Source organism: Boleophthalmus pectinirostris, unplaced genomic scaffold, assembly GCF_026225935.1.
Source record: "Boleophthalmus pectinirostris isolate CB_2022bp ecotype Guang Dong unplaced genomic scaffold, ASM2622593v1 HiC_scaffold_5, whole genome shotgun sequence".
NCBI classification, from domain to species: Eukaryota; Metazoa; Chordata; class Actinopteri; order Gobiiformes; family Gobiidae; genus Boleophthalmus; species Boleophthalmus pectinirostris.
In genome coordinates, this window is record NW_026571404.1 from 1429477 (window position 1) to 1446939 (window position 17463).

Below are 17463 nucleotides of genomic sequence, written 5' to 3' on the forward strand. Positions count from 1 at the left end.
AGGACCAGACCAGGACTCAACCAGGACTCAACCAGGACTCAACAGGACCAGGACTCAACCAGGACTCAACCAGGACCAGGACCAACCAGGACTCAACCAGGACTCAACCAGGACCAGACCAGGACTCAACCAGGACCAGACCAGGACTCAACCAGGACTCAACCAGGACCAGACCAGGACTCAACCAGGACTCAACCAGGACTCAACCAGGACTCAACCAGGACCAGACCAGGACTCAACCAGGACTCAACCAAGACCAGACCAGGACTCAACCAGGACTCAACCAGGACCAGACCAGGACTCAACCAGGACTCAACCAGGACCAGACCAGGACTCAACCAGGACTCAACCAGGACTCAACCAGGACCAGACTCAGACTCAACCAGACCAGACCAGGATCAACCAGGACTCAACCAGGACCAGACCAGGACTCAACCAGGACTCACCAGGACTCAACCAGGACCAGGACCAACCAGGACTCAACCAGGACTCAACCAGGACCAGACCAGGACTCAAACCAGGACTCAACCAGGACCAGACCAGACTCAACCAGGACTCAACCAGACCAGGACCAGACTCAACCAGGACTCAACCAGGACTCAACCACAGGACAGACCAGGACTCAACCAGGACTCAACAACCAGGACCAGACCAGGACTCAACCAGGACTCAACCAGGACCAGACCAGGACTCAACCAGGACCAACCAGACCAGGACCAGGGACTCAACCAGGACTCAACCAGGACTCAACCAGGACCAGACCAGGACTCAACCAGGACCAGGACCAGGACTCAACCAGGACTCAACCAGGACTCAACCAGGACTCAACCAGGACTCAACCAGGACTCAACCAGGACCAGACCAGGACTCAACCAGGACTCAACCAGGACCAGACCAGGACTCAACCAGGACTCAACCAGGACCAGACCAGGACTCAACCAGACTCAACCAGACCAGACCAGGACTCAACCAGGACTCAACCAGGACTCAGGACCAGAAACCAGGACTCAACCAGGACCAGACCAGGACTCAACCAGGACTCAACCAGGACCAGACCAGGACTCAACCAGGACCAGACCAGGACTCAACCAGGACTCAACCAGGACCAGACCAGGACTCAACCAGGACTCAACCAGGACCAGACCAGGACTCAACCAGGACTCAACCAGACCAGACTCAACCAGGACCAACCAGGACCAGACCACTCAACCAGGACTCAACCAGACCAGACCAGGACCAGGACTCAACCAGGACTCAACCAGGACCAGACCAGGACTCAACCAGGACCAACCAGACGACCAGGACTCAACCAGGACTCAACCAGACCAGACAGACTCAACCAGACTCAACCAGGACTCAACCAGGACTCAACCAGGACCAGACCAGGACTCAACCAGACCAACCAGGACCAGACCAGGACCAACCAGGACTCAACCAGGACTCAACCAGGACTCAACCAGGACCAACCAGGACCAGACCAGGACCAGACCAGGACTCAACCAGGACTAAACCAGAACTCAACCAGACTCAACCAGGACCAGACCAGGACTCAACCAGGACCAACCAGGACCAGGACCAGACCAGAACTCAACCAGGACCAGACCAGGACTCAACCAGGACTCAACCAGGACTCAACCAGAACTCAACCAGGACCAGACCAGGACTCAACCAGGACTAAACCAGAACTCAACCAGGACCAGACCAGGACTCAACCAGGACTAAACCAGAACTCAACCAGGACTAAACCAGGACTAAACCAGGACTCAACCAGGACTAAACCAGGACTCAACCAGGACTAAACCAGAACTCAACCAGGACCAGACCAGGACTCAACCAGGACTAAACCAGAACTCAACCAGGACTAAACCAGGACTGAACTGGTTTTCACTGTAACTCGTCCATGTTCCTTTTATTGTTTTTAAAAATTTTTATTTCACCCAAAACTCTGTATTTATGTTTTATATGTTGCTCTCTGCACTAAGTCCCTCCCCCTTCAGAGCTCAGTCATACTGGTGATCAAACTCCTGCACAAACATCAGGTTTGTCGTGTTTTTGTGTTTTTATGGAGGATTGTGGTGTGGGAGCCTGGGGGGTGGAGCCTCGTACAGACTCGTACTGCAGGGAGCCGTAAGGACTCCTGTGTACTCCTGTGTACTCCTGTGTACTCCTGTGTACTCCTGTGTACTCTGTGTACTCTGTGTACTCTGTGTACTCCTGTGTACTTCTGTGTACTTCTGTGTACTCTGTGTACTCGTGTACTGTGTACTCTGTGTACTCTGTGTACTCTGTGTACTCTGTACCTCTGTAGTCGAAGGCGATGACGTGGAAGCCCAGTGAGCTGAGGACCTGAAAGAGAACAGGGTGAGAGCGCCGCCGCTGGACGAAACAGGAAGTGCTCGAGAGCGTCACTTTACCTTATAGAGCTGCACGCGGTGATCCCCCCCCCTGAAACCACACACACACATCTGTAGTATCTGTAGTACTTGTAGTACTTGTAGTACTCGCAGTACTTGTAGTACTTGTAGTACTCGCAGTACTTGTAGTACCTGGTTCCTGCGTTCCCGTGCAGATACAGAATCACAGATTTTGCAGATTTAAGCGACGACTCGAACCAAAAAGAATCTTTCCCCTGAGCCTCCCTCCACAAGAACGAGGGAACAGTGTGCCTGAAAAAAGAGGAGAGAGGGATGAGTGGGGATGGAGGGAGAGGTGGGGATAGGTGGGGATAGGTGGGGATGGAGGAGGTGGGGATAGGTGGGGAGAGGGGTGGGGATAGGTGGGGAGAGGTGGGGATGGAGGGATAGGTGGGGAAGAGGTGGGGAGGAGGGAGGTGGGGAGAGGTGGGGAGAGGTGGGGATAGGTGGGGAGAGGTGGGGAGGTGGGGAGAGGTGGGGAAGAGGTGGGGAGAGGTGGGGAGGAGGTGGGATAGGTGGGAGAGGTGGGGAGAGGTGGGGGATAGGTGGGGATAGGTGGGGAGGAGAGGTGGGGATAGGTGGGGAGAGGTGGGGAGAGGTGGGGATAGGTGGGGAGAGGTGGGGAGAGGTGGGGGAGAGGTGGGGAGAGGTAGGTGGGGATAGGTGGGAGAGGTGGGGAGAGAGGTGGGGAGAGGTGGGGATAGGTGGGGATGGGGAGGGTGGGGATAGGTGGGGAGAGGTGGGGATGAGGTGGGGATAGGTGGGGATAGGTGGGGATAGGTGGGGATAGGTGGGGAGAGGTGGGGAGAGGTGGGAGAGGTGGGATAGGTGGATAGGTGGGATAGGTGGGGAGAGGTGGGGATGGGAGAGGGGGATAGGTGGGGATGGAGGGATAGGTGGGGAGAGATGGGGATAGGTGGGGATAGGTGGGGATGGAGGGATAGGTGGGGATGGAGGGATAGGTGGGGATAGGTGGGGATAGGTGGGGATAGGTGGGGAGAGGTGGGGAGAGGTGGGGATAGGTGGGGATAGGTGGGGATGGAGGATAGGTGGGGATAGGTGGGGGTGGGGATAGGTGGGGAGAGGTGGGGAGAGGTGGGGATAGGTGGGGATAGGTGGGGATAGGTGGGGATAGGTGGGGAGAGGTGGGACTGACCAGACTCCGATCCGGGTTCCGGACTCTGGTTCCAGGTAAAAGTTGTTGGTGTGATTCAGACCCTGATCCAAAGGTCGTCTGAGGTCAATGAAGTACGGAACCCGAACTGAAACAGAACCAGACCCAGAACTCAACCAGGACTCAACCAGACCCAGAACTCAATCAGAACTGAACCAGGACTAAACCAAGTCTAAACCAGAACTAAACCAGAACTAAACCAGGTCTAAACCAGAACAAAACCAGGTCTAAACCAGAACAAAACCAGGTCTAAACCAGAACTAAACCAGGACTAAACCAGGTCTAAACCAGGTCTAAAATAGAACTAAAACAGAACCAGGACTGAACCAGGACTAAACCAGGTCTAAACCAGGTCTAAACCAGGACTAAACCAGGACTAAACCAGGTCTAAACCAGGTCTAAACCAGGACTAAACCAGGACTAAACCAGGACTAAACCAGGACTAAACCAGGTCTAAACCAGGACTGGACCAGGACTGAACCAGAACTGAACCAGAACTAAACCAGAACTAAACCAAGTCTAAACCAGAACTAAACCAGGTCTAAACCAGGTCTAAACCAGAACTAAACCAGAACTAAACCAGAACTAAACCAGGTCTAAACCAGAACTAAACCAGGACTAAACCAGGACTAAACCAGGTCTAAACCAGGTCTAAACCAGGTCTAAAATAGAACTAAAACAGGACTAAAACAGAACCAGGACTGAACCAGGTCTAAACCAGGACTAAACCAGGACTAAAACAGGACTAAACCAGGACTAAAACAGGACTAAACCAGGACTAAACCAGGACTAAACCAGAACTAAACCAGGACTAAACCAGGTCTAAATCCGGACTGACCGAAGTTGAGATAGACGAGTCGGGCCTGGATGGAGGGGAACAGTTTGATGACGACGGGGATGGAGACGTAGAAAAGCATGAGCCAAAAGACGAGTCTGCGCATCCTCCTCCAGAGAGCGCCCCTGCTGGACACACAAGGAACTGCACTCAGCTCTTTTATTTAGTTTTTCATTCATAAAAAAACAAAAACAAACAACAAAAAACAAAAACCACGTGTGTGAAAAGCAGCAGACTCAAGTTCAGACTCACGATTTCTGCTCCTTTCACAAAAAATTAAACATTTAAACACTTCACATTTACATTTATATCAGGATTCTCACGCTTTTTCATTGACAACATTTCCAAACTTTTCCATGACTTTTTCGTGAGTTTTCCAGGACTTTTCAGCACCTCCATGTGTAAAACTGATCAGACTTTGAGACTAAATCCAGATCATGTTTGTCATTTCCACGTGTTTTTATTTTGTCACATTTATATTCATGTTTTTGTTGATGTTTTCAGGTGTGGTTCTTTTCTTTGTGATCGTTTCTCTGTGGATCAATAAAGTTTCTCAAAGTCCAAGTCCAAGTCCAGGTTTATCTCCGTTTGATCTGATTAACGTCCCACACACTGGAACAACTTTATCACCAACAACAGAAGAAAAGACCAAGACCAAGACCAGGACCAGGACCAGACCGAGTCCAAGTCCAGTCCAAGACCAGACCGAGTCCAAGACCAGACCGAGTCCAAGACCAGACCAAGTCCAAGACCAGACCGAGTCCAAGACCAGACTGAGTCCAAGACCAGACCAGGACCAGACCCAGTCCAAGACCAGACCGAGTCCAAGACCAGACTGAGTCCAAGACCAGACTGAGTCCAAGACCAGACCAGGACCAGACCCAGTCCAAGACCAGACGGAGTTCAAGACCAGATCAAGACCAGGACCTGAACCAGTCCAAGACCAGACCCAGACCATAAAAAAAAGTAGTCTCGAGACCAAGACCGGTCCATGAGTACTAAAAGACTAGTAGTAATAGTATTAGTAATAGTAGTAATAGTAGTAGTAGTATTCATAGTATTTGTAGTAGTAGTAGTAGCAGTAGCATTTATAGTATTAGTAGTATTTGTAGTAGTAGTAGTAGTATTCATAGTATTTGTAGTAGTAGTAGTAGTATTTGTAGTACTGTGTGTACTCAGTGGTCTTTGGAGGTGTAATGTGAGAATAATTTGTCTGTTACACAATCTGCACTGAATTATTAACACAGAACAGACCCACTGAGACCCGGGTTAGACCTGGTTTAGACCTGGTTCAGTCCTAGTTTAGTCCTGGTTTAGTCTCGTGTCTCTGGACTAAAGACACTTCTGAGTTCTGTCACGGCGGGAAGTGAAAATGCAGAATCAGCGTCTGAACCCTGGACTGACCTCTGACCTCAATCTGCAGAACTAGACCAGGACTGGACCAGGACTGGACCAGGTCTGGACCAGATGTGACTGACCCAGTGCAGGACACAAAACACTGAACCAGGTGTAAAAGTGTTTACAAACTATCCAGCCTGAACCAGGTCTAACCCAGGTCTAGCCCAGCCCAGGTGAGCAGGTCTTTGGGGATTACGAGTCACCTGTGCTGCACCTGCTCGCGCTCATTGGTTCGCTCTGACTTCACCTTTGTCCTGATTGGATCCCAGATAAACCGGTTCTGCTCGGGTTTTTCTCGGGTTTTGCTCGGGTCCCGGTCCGGTTCTGGTCGAGTCTTACCTCCTGAAGCGCTTCCCCATGGCTCCCGGCTGCTCCCCGTCCGCCTGCGCTGCGTGTGCCCGGGGATGGCGCTTGGGTCCGGGCTGTGAGTCCCGCTCAGAGCCGCTGTGCTGCTCCGCGGGCGCCGGCGCGTTCCGCTTACGCATCCCTGAAACAGAGCGGCCCCAGCGGCGTGAGGAGCGGCCGGGCTGCGGGCGGCGGGGGTCACGGGGTCGGCTGTGCGTCCCGCGGATCAGGCGCCGGGGGCTGGGACCGGAGAGAGACCGCGGAGAGGCCGAGAGCCGCCGGTGCGAGAGCCGCCGGTGCGAGAGCCGCTGTCCGTGAGTCCGCACCGAGCAGCTGATCCACGCGGCCACAGCCAATCAAGACACAGAACCAGCACCACGTGACCCGCGCCCGCCGCCTTCACGGAGCCCGGACAGAGTGGGACAAACGAGATTCAAAACAAACGAGCCCCAAAAACAAACGAGCCCAAAAACAAGAGGAGAGAGAGTGGGACAAACGAGCTCCAAAAACACACAAGCTTCAAATCACATCCTAAAAACAAGACTGAAGCAGAGAGAAGAGAGAAGAGAGAGGAGAGAGAAGAGAGAGAAGAGAGAGAGAGAGAGAGAGGAGGAGGAGAGAGGAGAGAGGAGAGAGGGAGGAGAGGAATCAGAGCAGCGAGCACAGAATCGCTCCATCCGGAGAAACCGGACAAACCGGAGCAACGACTGAACCTGTCCCGGGAGAAAGAAGAGGAGAAGAGGAGGAGGAAGAAGAGGAGGAGGAGGAGGAGGAGGAAGAGAAGGAGAAGAGGAGGAGGAGGAAGAGAGGTGATGCAGAGTCTCCCGGGAATCAGACTTGTATTTGTATTTATCTTGCAGTGCCCTTATGCTTTTGGTATTCTAAGAAAAGGTGTGTGTGTGTGTGTCTGTGTGTGTGTCTGTGTGTGTGTGTTGTGTGTGTGTGTGTTTGTGTGTGTGTGTGTGTGTGTGTCTGTGTGTGTGTGTGTGTGTGTGTGTGTGTGTGTGTGTTGTGTGTGTGTCCATAATAACAGATCATGTTTGTTTTTTATTGTGTGTGTTGTGGGTGTAGAAACTGTCCGGACAGGTTCTTTACAAATCCACCTGAATAAACCTGAAAAGTGTCTGTGTGTGTGTGTGTGTGTGTGTGTGTGTCTGTGTGTGTGTGTGTGTGTGTGTGTGTGTGTGTGTGTGTGTGTGTGTGTGTGTGTGTGTGTGTGTGTCTGTGTGTGTCTGTGTGTGTGTGTGTGTGTGTGTGTGTGTGCTGTGTGTGTGTGTGTGTGTGTGTGTGTGTGTGTGTCTGTGTGTGTGTCTGTGTGTGTGTGTGTGTCTGTGTGTGTGTGTGTGTGTGTGTGTGTGTGTGTGTGTGTCTGTGTGTGTATGTGTGTGTGTGTGTGTGCTGTGTGTGTGTGTGTGTGTGTGTGTCTGTGTGTGTGTGTGTGTGTGTGTCTGTATGTGTGTGTGTGTGTGTGTGTGTGTGTGTGTGTGTGTCTGTGTGTGTGTGTGTGTGTGTGTGTGTGTGTGTGTGTGTGTGTGTGTGTGTGTGTGTGTGTGTTGTGTGTGTGTGTGTGTGTGTGTGTGTGTGTGTGTGTGTGTGTGTGTGTGTGTGTGTGTGTGTGTGTGTGTGTGTGTGTGTGTGTGTGTGTGTGTGTGTGTGTGTGTGTGTGTGTGTGTGTGTGTGTCTGTGTGTGTCTGTGTGTGTGTGTGTGTGTGTGTGTGTGTGTGTGTGTGTGTGTGTGTGTGTGTGTCTGTGTGTGTGTGTGTGTGTGTGTGTGTGTGTGTGTGTGTGTGTGTGTGTGTGTGTGTGTGTGTGTGTGTGTGTGTGTGTGTGTGTGTGTGTGTGTGTGTGTGTGTGTGTGTGTGTGTGTGTGTGTGTGTGTGTGTGTGTGTGTGTGTGTGTGTGTGTGTGTGTGTGTGTGTGTGTGTGTGTGTGTGTGTGTGTGTGTGTGTGTGTGTGTGTCTGTGTGTGTGTGTGTGTGTGTGTGTGTGTGTGTGTGTGTGTGTGTGTGTGTGTGTGTGTGTGTGTGTGTGTGTGTCTGTGTGTGTGTGTGTGTGTGTGTGTGTGTGTGTGTGTGTGTGTGTGTGTGTGTGTCTGTGTGTGTGTGTGTGTGTGTGTGTGTGTGTGTGTGTGTGTGTGTGTGTGTGTGTGTGTGTGTGTGTGTGTGTGTGTGTGTGTGTGTGTGTGTGTGTGTGTGTGTGTGTGTGTGTGTGTGTCTGTGTGTGTGTGTGTGTGTGTGTGTGTGTGTGTGTGTGTGTGTGTGTGTGTGTGTGTGTGTGTGTGTGTGTGTGTGTGTGTGTGTGTGTGTGTCTGTGTGTGTGTGTGTGTGTGTGTGTGTGTGTGTGTGTGTGTGTGTGTGTGTGTGTGTCTGTGTGTGTCTGTGTGTGTGTGTGTGTGTGTGTGTGTGTGTGTGTGTGTGTGTGTGTGTGTGTGTGTGTGTGTGTGTGTGTGTGTGTGTGTGTGTGTGTCTGTGTGTGTGTGTGTGTGTGTGTGTGTGTGTGTGTGTGTGTGTGTGTGTGCTGTGTGTGTGTGTGTGTGTGTGTGTGTGTGTGTGTGTGTGTGTCTGTGTGTGTGTGTGTGTGTGTGTGTGTGTGTGTGTGTGTGTGTGTGTGTGTGTGTGTCTGTGTGTGTGTGTGTGTGTGTGTGTGTGTGTGTGTGTGTGTGTGTGTGTCTGTGTGTGTGTGTGTGTGTGTGTGTGTGTGTGTGTGTGTGTGTGTGTGTGTGTGTGTGTGTGTGTGTGTGTGTGTGTGTGTGTGTGTGTGTGTGTGTGTGTGTCTGTGCGCCGCAGACTGGACAGAAAATAAAATTGTAAAAATACTGTAATAATAGTGTAATAAAACACATTTATATTTTTACTTTCTGTTATTATTTTACATTGTGTCCAAATCATTTCCCTGTGTTTGTCTAAGTATTATGACAGTATTATTAAAGTATTATTACAGTATTATTACAGTATTCTAGTATAGTATTACAGTAATATTGTAGTATTATAGTTTTATTACAGTATTTTTACTCTATTTTTACAGTATTATTACAGTAGTGTTGCATTAGTATTATAGTATTACTACACTCTTCTTACACTATTCTTTAAATTATTATTACAATATTCTTACAGTCATATTACAGTATTAAAAAAGTATTCTTACAGTTTTATTACAGTATTATTATAGTATTCTTTACAGTATTATTACAGGTTTATTACACTATTCATACAGTTTTAAGATCGTCTGAAAACTCCCGAAAAACTCCCAAAGTGATTTAAACCAGGGACTAAACCAGGACTAAAACAGAGACTAATCCAGGACTAAACCAGGTCTAAACCAGGACTAAACCAGGACAAAAACAGAGACTACACCAGGACTGAACCAGGACTAATCGAGAGACTAATCCAGGACTAAACCAGGTCTAAATCAGGACTAATCCAGGACTAAACCAGGACTAATCCAGGACTAAACTAGGGTCTAAACTAGGGTCTAAACCAGGACTAAACCAGGACTAAACCAGGTCTAAACCAGGACTAATCCAGGACTAAACTAGGGTCTAAACCAGGTCTAAACCAGGACTAAACCAGGACTAAACCAGGTCTAAACTAGGGTCTAAACCAGGTCTAAACCAGGACTAAACCAGGTCTAAACCAGGACAAATCCAGGACTAAACTAGGGTCTAAACTAGGGTCTAAACCAGGTCTAAACCAGGACTAAACCAGGACTAATCCAGGTCTAAACCTCTCGGATGCTTCAGAGTTTCGGCTGGTCACTTTGAGGAAGTGGACTGATGTCAGATCTGAGGATAAAATCAGAATAATACTGCACTTTTCTGCACTTTTCTGCCGAGAGTTGGAGTCCTCACCTTTATCTCCCGCCGCGGAGAGGACCGGGCCCGCCGCTCCTCATTTCCCGCAGGTTTGTAGCGCTCAAAACGAGTTTAAAATCAGTTTAAAACGAGTTTAAAGTCAGAAAGAGAGACAAAGTTTGAAGATGACAGATCCACGACCGGAAGCCGCACACTCACGCTTCCGATCCCTTTCATACGTATCAATGTTTTTTTTTTTTTTTTTTTTTAACAATTTTATTCAGTTTTTTTCTGAATATTTATGTTAATGTTAGATGTATGTTTATGTTAATATTACTGTAAAAGCACTGAATTATTTCATTAAAAAAAAAAAACGCTTCCTATCCATGTTCGGATCCCTGTCATACGTATCAATGTCTTCTTTTTTTTTTTTTTTTTTTTTACAATTTATTTGATCTTTTCCTGAATATTATTAATGTTAAATAAATGTTTATGTTAAAATGACTGAAAAGGCGTTGAATTATTTCGTTAATAGAAAAGTAAAAATAAAAATAAACACTCATGCTTCCGGGTACGTCATCACAACACACTTTACCCGCGAAACCTGAGATCTTAAACGGACTAACAAACACCGGAGTTTTACCGAGTTTATACGAGTTTAACCGGGTCTAAGAGGGTTTAATCGAGTCTGAGAGTGTCGACGCGGGTTTGTGAAGTGTTTCAGAGGGTTCTGAAGTGTTCTAAAGTTGTTTTTTCAGCGCCATGTTCGGGGAGAAAGCGCTGGAGCTCGTGCGGGAGCTTCACCGAATGAACGACGGACAACTGCCCGCGTTTAACGTGAGACTAAACCGGGACTAAACCGGGACTAAACCAAAGACTAAACCAGGGACTAAACCGGGACTAAACCGGGACTAAACCGGGACTAAACCAGGGACTAAACCAGGACTAAACCAGGACTAAACCAAAGACTAAACCAGGGACTAAACCGGGACTAAACCGGGACTAAACCAGGGACTAAACCAGGACTAAACCAGGACTAAACCAAAGACTAAACCAGGGACTAAACCGGGACTAAACCGGGACTAAACCAGGGACTAAACCAGGACTAAACCAGGACTAAACCAAAGACTAAACCAAAGACTAAACCAAAGACTAAACCAAAGACTAAACCAGGGACTAAACCGGGACTAAACCAGGACTAAACCAAAGACTAAACCGGGGAGTAACCCGGGACTAACCCGGGACTAACCGGTACTAAACCAGGACTAAACCAAAGACTAAACCGGGTCTAAACCAGAACTAAACCAAGGACTAAACCAGGGACTAAACCAGGGACTAAACCAGGGACTAAACCAGGGACTAAACCAGGGACTAAACCAGGGACTAAACCAGGTCTGGTCTTGTTTCAGGAGGATGGAGTGAGGCAGGTGCTGCAGGAGATGGAGGCGCTGTTTGAGCAGAACCAGGCCGACGTGTGAGTACCACAGAGGGGACCGGGACTGGGTTTAATAAAATGTGATGTTGTCGCGTTTCACTTTGATAGTAAAATAAAACTCACATTTGTGTGTTTTTTTCTTTTTTTGGTGGTTGTTTTATCAGGAGCGAGGCGAAAGCGGACGGACGCTCCGAGCTCATCCCGTCCATCAAACTGAGACACTGCTGCCTCCTCCGGAACCAACGCTGCCTCACTGCATATCTGTGAGTCTGGACCAGGGACTGGACCAGGGACTGGACCAGGGACTGGACCAGGGACTGGACCAGGGACTGGACCAGGGACTGGACCAGGGACTGGACCAGGGACCAAGGACCAAGGACCAAGTTGTAGTAAAATCTAGAAAAGCACTCAGAGAGCGCAGATCTCCGCCAAGGACTACCCCCATTTTTTTATATAAATTGCGATAAAATCAGTCTTCTGGATCAGATCCGGATCAGCCTTTGGAATATGAAAGAAGATCCCATTGTCCATCCCTGAGTCAAATTTCATGGGGTTTGGTCAATAATTAACCGAGATATTGAGAAACACAATTTTTGGCCCCATTTACCACAATGTTAACTAAAATTTTAAAGTGATCCAGAATCCAGGATTTCTTCCGGATCAGCCCCAAAATGAAATCAGTTCTTCCTTTTCACATTTCCAACAAATCCTGAAAATTTCATCAAAATCAGTCCATAACTTTTTGAGTTACGTTGCTAACAGACAAACAAACAAACAAATAAACAGACAAACGCCGGCAAAACATAACCTCCTTGGCGGAGGTAACAATAGAAGAGAACAACAGACTGTTAACGTCACATATTTCACAGTTCTTCAGATAAATATAACATAAACAACAGAACAGAACAAGTTTAACCAAACTCTCACACCTGAGTTTAAGTCACAGAAACTACCAAACCATGAACAAAAGTGACACTTATCGTCCCAAAAATACAGTACTCAGTTACACATTTCCAGTACAAGTATTCTGTGAAAGTACTTTTACTTGATGACTTGTTTTGACCCGTTGCCGTGGTGATGTGATGTTCCAGATACGACCGGCTGTTGAGGATCCGAGCTCTGCGCTGGGAGTACGGCTCAGTGCTGCCCCCTAATGTCCGCTTCCACATGTCTGCAGAAGAGGTACTACGGACTACTATGGACTACTACGGACTACTACGGACTACTACGGACTACTGCATCCTGCACTCGGACTACTGCATCCTGCACTCGGACTACTGCAGACTACTACATCCTGTACTACAGACTACTACTTCCTGTACTACGGACTATTACAGAATATTACATCCTGTACTATGGACTACTACGGAATACTGCATTCTGTACTACGACTGTACTGAGACTACTGTGTCCTGTACTACAGCTACTATGTCCTATACTACTGACTACTACAGCTACTGCGTCCCGTACTGCGACTACTGCGTCCTGTACTATGAGAGGAGTAGACAGAAGCTGACAGGAGCTCATACTGACCCTGTCCTGTCGGCGGTTTGACCCTGTCCTGTCGGCGGTTTGACCCTGTCCTGTCGGCGGTTTGACCCTGTCCTGTCGGCGGTTTGACCCTGTCCTGTCGGCGGTTTGACCCTGTCCTGTCGTGTTTCAGGTGCAGTGGTTTTCTCAGTATAAAAAGTCTTTGGCTTCGTTCATGAAGAGTCTGGGAAACGGAGAAGGACTCGACATCACCCAGGACACCAGACCCCCCAAGAGCCTCTACATCCAGGTCTGGACCGGGACTACGACCGGGACTACGACCGGGACTACGACCGGGACTACGACCGGGACTACGACCGGACTACGACCGGACTACGACCGGGACTACGACCGGGACTACGACCGGGACTACGACCGGGACTGAAGCAGGTGTTGTGTTTCAGGTGAGGTGTGTGAAGGATCACGGTGAGCTGGAGATTGACGATGGAACAGTGATTCTGTTGAAGAGGAACAGTCAGGTGAGTCCTGAGAGCAGAACACGACTTTACAGTCTGGGACCTTCACTGTTTTTCTCTTTTGTTTTGTTTTGGGGGTTTTTATCTGTTTATTGTCTGTTTTTCCTCGTTGTTCTTGAGACAAACACGTCTCTGTTTATTTGAATTATAGTGGATTAAAAACTCGTCTTATTCTTTCTGTCGCCGAGTAGAAAACCAGAACTGAAAGTGTTTTATTTTTTTGCTGGTACAGTTACATTTTTGTTTACATCTGTTACTTATGATGATTATTTTTCTTATGATTAAAAATGTTTTAAAGTAAAACTGTTCTCATTTCATGTCACATTGAGAGAAAAACAAACTGCTCTAAGTCTGAGGCCTTTAGAGACACTCAGGAACATTTGTAACACCACCTCTGTGCAATACTACTGCGATACTACTGCGACAGTACTGCGATACTACTGCGACAGTACTGCGATACTACTGCGATACTACTGCCATACTACTGCGATACTACTGCAATAATACTGCGACAGTACTGCGATACTACTGCGACAGTACTGCGATACTACTGCGACAGTACTGCGATACTACTGCGACAGTACTGCGATACTACTGCGATACTACTGCGATACTACTGCGACAGTACTGCGATACTACTGCGACAGTACTGCGATACTACTGCGACAGTACTGCGATACTACTGCGACAGTACTGCGATACTACTGCGATAATACTGCGATACTACTGCGATACTACTGCGACAGTACTGCGATACTACTGCGACAGTACTGCGATACTACTGCGACAGTACTGCGATACTACTGCGACAGTACTGCGATACTACTGCGACAGTACTGCGATACTACTGCGACAGTACTGCGATACTACTGCGACAGTACTGCGATACTACTGCGACAGTACTGCGATACTACTGCGACAGTACTGCGATACTACTGCGACAGTACTGCGACTGTACTGCTACTGTTGTTTGAGTAGATTCAGGAGGAAAATTTCAGGGAATTCATTTTTATTCCAGTTTTGTAATCGTTTGTACTTCCTGTTTGGTCTCCAGCACTTCCTGCCGCGGTGGAAATGTGAGCAGCTGATTCGTCAGGGCGTCCTGGAGCACGTCGTCTCCTGAAACTCTACAACGTCTCCACAACTGTTTTTATAAACACACGACAAATGTCCCGTCACCACCAGAGTCAAGATCCTACAGTGAGACACACACAGCAGCTCAGAGTGTGACGCTAACACCAGGCACTGCTCTGTCTCTGTTACACTTTACAAACTAAACAAACCTTCTGAGTTTGATTTGAACTCAGTCGCCACGTTTACATGAGAGATTTAATTCTGAATAAAACTGAATTCCTCTTTAAAAAGTTGATGTAAACACTTAATTTGTTAAACTTAATATTGAAGTGTTTGTTTTCTTCTGATTTTAAATCTGAGTGAATTTGGTTCCTGGATCTTGTTTGTCGTTTCTTCTTGTTAAAATAATTCTGGTGCTTCATGTTCGTCGTGTCGTCCTTCGATCCGGCTCCACCAGTCGTGTCTCGGGACTTTGATCCACGTCTCTTTGGATTTGTGATCAGGATGTGGGAGTGGGCTGAGCTTTTGTCTTCTTCGTTTCTCCTCCTCAGCGACAGACATAAAGTCGGACGCTACACTGTGTGATATTTCTGATGGTTTCTCTCAGCTCCAGCTCAAACTGTTCGACCAAACCTCAGGGTTTAAAAGTTCACAGCTCACGATTCATGTTCTCACACTGAATAAACGAGTTCAACAGTGAAACCCTCACGAAAGGCAAATGGATTCAGACAGATTTGATTTTCTTGTGACCTTCATTTGTCGATCTGGAGCTGGTCGTGAGGGATTCATTGGTTCTTTTTATCTCATGTAAACTACACAAAGATGAAGCCAAAACTCGGCCTGATCCCAAAAACAGAAACAACAGACGCACAAGTGAAAAATCATCTCAAAAAGGGCCAAAAATCACAGTGTTGCCAACTTTAAGTGTGATGAGACAATTCCAGCTGCTGCACAACAATTATCATCAGAACCACTGCGGGTTATAAAAGTCTGGATGGTGTTTGTGTCGGTGGAGAAACCACAAACCCAGACAGAGACAGAAAAGACGGGAGCAGCTCAAGTGTAACACGAAAACAACAATTCAACATTATTATTTACATGGAAACAAGAAGAGAAGATTTGAATTCAGAATTATTCATTTGGAATTAAAATCCTCATGTAAACGTGGACATTGTGACCATAAAGACGAGACACAATCATATTTCAGTGTCTGGTATCAGTTTATTTCGGTTTATTTCAGGTTTTGGCAGATGTTTACAGTTAAAATCTCCAAATCAATAATATCAAACTGAAGAAGCAGGATCAGCGTCTCTGCTCCGGCGCCGCTGTGATGTCATCCACGGGGGCGGGGCTCAGTCGAAATCGTCATAGATGTTGATTTCTGAAAGGACCAAGAGGGCGCTGCGTCAGTGGAGCTGTGTGTTTGTTTTTTTAAATATACAAAGTAAAACCGAGTGGTATAAACATCAACAGGAGGCTGGAGGCTTCAGGATTTATATTCACAGGACACAAGCTCAATGTCTTCACCGCACGTCGTCATACAAATGTAGAAAAATAATAAACACTTTCACATTTTTAAATCTCATTCTAAACAAAGTGCTTTTGTTTTCAGGGCTTTGGGATTTTTTGCAATAATTTAAAGAATTTATCTCAGAGGAAAAGAGCGACTGAAATACAAGTCTGAATTTTTGACTCTTAAAATTTACAGCAGTGGATCTGACAGTTTGATAAGATTAACTTCAACACATTTATTTATTTGTAGAAATATGTTTTCAACGACACCAAAGAGTCCATGTTTTACATGAAATTGCAGATTTAATTTAAAATAGAATCAAGCTTTGATTCACAAACACAAATATGTCATTCCAAAAGATTTGAGCGTTTGACACGAGGGAAAGTTTAAACGAGTAAAGATGATTTATGTTTGTGACGCCGTCAACAGAAACATCTGCAGGACCTTCAGACCTCAACAGCCTTTTTATTATTTATAAAATATTTTCTAGACAAAAGCCGGACATAGTTCCAGTTAATGTCTGTAAATGTTAAAAACACAAACAGAGGCTGGACTCTTTTGTTATTTGTGTTAAAGTTTAAATGAGTCAGATCAATAATCAGCTCAGTCTGAGCCGGAGCTTCGTCAGAATCATGAACATGAATGAACATCAGAGATTTCACTCCAGAACAGAGTCAAAAACAATCACACGTTCTCTTGGTGTCACTGGAAAATTATAAACACTGATAAATTCACTACAGGAAAAGTGATTTGTTTGTTGTTGAACAGTTGTACAAAGACGATCCTTCGTCAAAACATTTATTTTAGGAAAACACTTTAAAGTTTAAGTGTGTTTAAAGCTCCGTGTTCTTCCAGCTTTAACACTCATGTGGTGACAAGGAATCTAGTATATAAAGTTTAAACCTCCGTGTGTTGAAATGAAGTTCCATAAAGAATTTGAGTTGAATAAATATTTGTTATAGTTGGTTAAATCCTCGTGACGTCATTTACAGCCGTGGATCTGAAGCACTTCCTGTTTTGGCCAATCACGTCACAGATAAGTGTAAACGTCTCAGGACGGGACGTTTCTGTGACGAGTTCAAAGAGCCTTTTTGTTCATACGTTTGATTCACTAAACCCAGTGTAACACCAGAGGTCAAAGGTCAACCCAACTTTAAAACATTTTACCATAAACTGAAATGGTGAATTTCCCGTTTGCGGCGCTTTCCTCCAGGGCGATGCTCAGCTCCTCGTCTGAAGTGCACAGCACCATGTCTCCATCTTCATCTGAAATCACACACTGTTACTCCACCTGTCACCACCGTGTGGCGCTGTTCACCTGCGCTCCACAGCTCCACAACATCATCTCCCTCTGAGCCCAGAGCCACAGTTTGAGACGCGCTCAGATGAACCTGGAGAAAAGGTTCTGGTCTGAAACAGACCTGAACACACCAGACCTGAGTCATGTGATCATCATCTGAACTTTAAGAGGATTTAAACA

General features: G+C 47.0%; 2 protein-coding genes across 6 annotated transcripts in view; one reads left to right on the forward strand and one right to left on the reverse strand.

Moving 5' to 3' along the window:
* Positions 1–10180, reverse strand: part of abhd12 (abhydrolase domain containing 12, lysophospholipase) — a 15419-nt gene extending 5239 nt beyond the window's left edge. The window contains exons 1-7 of one of the 5 annotated variants that reach the window (XM_020922570.2): positions 10013–10179; positions 6161–6308; positions 4427–4551; positions 3571–3676; positions 2547–2666; positions 2415–2445; positions 2301–2346 (exon numbers count right to left, since the gene is read on the reverse strand). In XM_020922570.2, the coding sequence (XP_020778229.1) occupies positions 2301–2346; positions 2415–2445; positions 2547–2666; positions 3571–3676; positions 4427–4551; positions 6161–6306 (574 nt within the window). In that variant the 5' untranslated portion in view covers positions 6307–6308; positions 10013–10179. Of the gene's footprint in view, positions 1–2300; positions 2347–2414; positions 2446–2546; positions 2667–3570; positions 3677–4426; positions 4552–6160; positions 6309–10012 lie in introns of all 5 variants that reach the window. The other 4 variants (XM_020922571.2, XM_055162556.1, XM_055162558.1 and 1 more) reach the window with 4 other exon arrangements.
* A 234-nt stretch (positions 10181–10414) lies between these two features.
* On the forward strand, positions 10415–14845 carry gins1 (GINS complex subunit 1 (Psf1 homolog)). The gene is made up of 7 exons (XM_020922579.2): positions 10415–10792; positions 11365–11429; positions 11555–11653; positions 12482–12572; positions 13054–13170; positions 13325–13399; positions 14451–14845. Exons 1-7 carry the CDS (start codon positions 10718–10720, stop codon positions 14517–14519), a joined length of 591 nt encoding a protein of 196 aa, XP_020778238.1. The 5' UTR covers positions 10415–10717; the 3' UTR covers positions 14520–14845.
* Positions 14846–17463: the final 2618 nt, after the last annotated feature.

What these genes read in the sequence shown, in the direction of transcription:
- gins1 (XM_020922579.2), top strand. Translation starts at nt 10,718, where the DNA reads ATGTTCGGGGAGAAAGCGCTGGAGCTCGTGCGGGAGCTTCACCGAATG. An exon ending in CCAAGAGCCTCTACATCCAG is followed by an intron (nt 13,171 to 13,324) that starts GTCTGGACCGGG and finishes GTTGTGTTTCAG; the next exon opens with GTGAGGTGTGTGAAGGATCA. An exon ending in TGTTGAAGAGGAACAGTCAG is followed by an intron (nt 13,400 to 14,450) that starts GTGAGTCCTGAG and finishes TTTGGTCTCCAG; the next exon opens with CACTTCCTGCCGCGGTGGAA.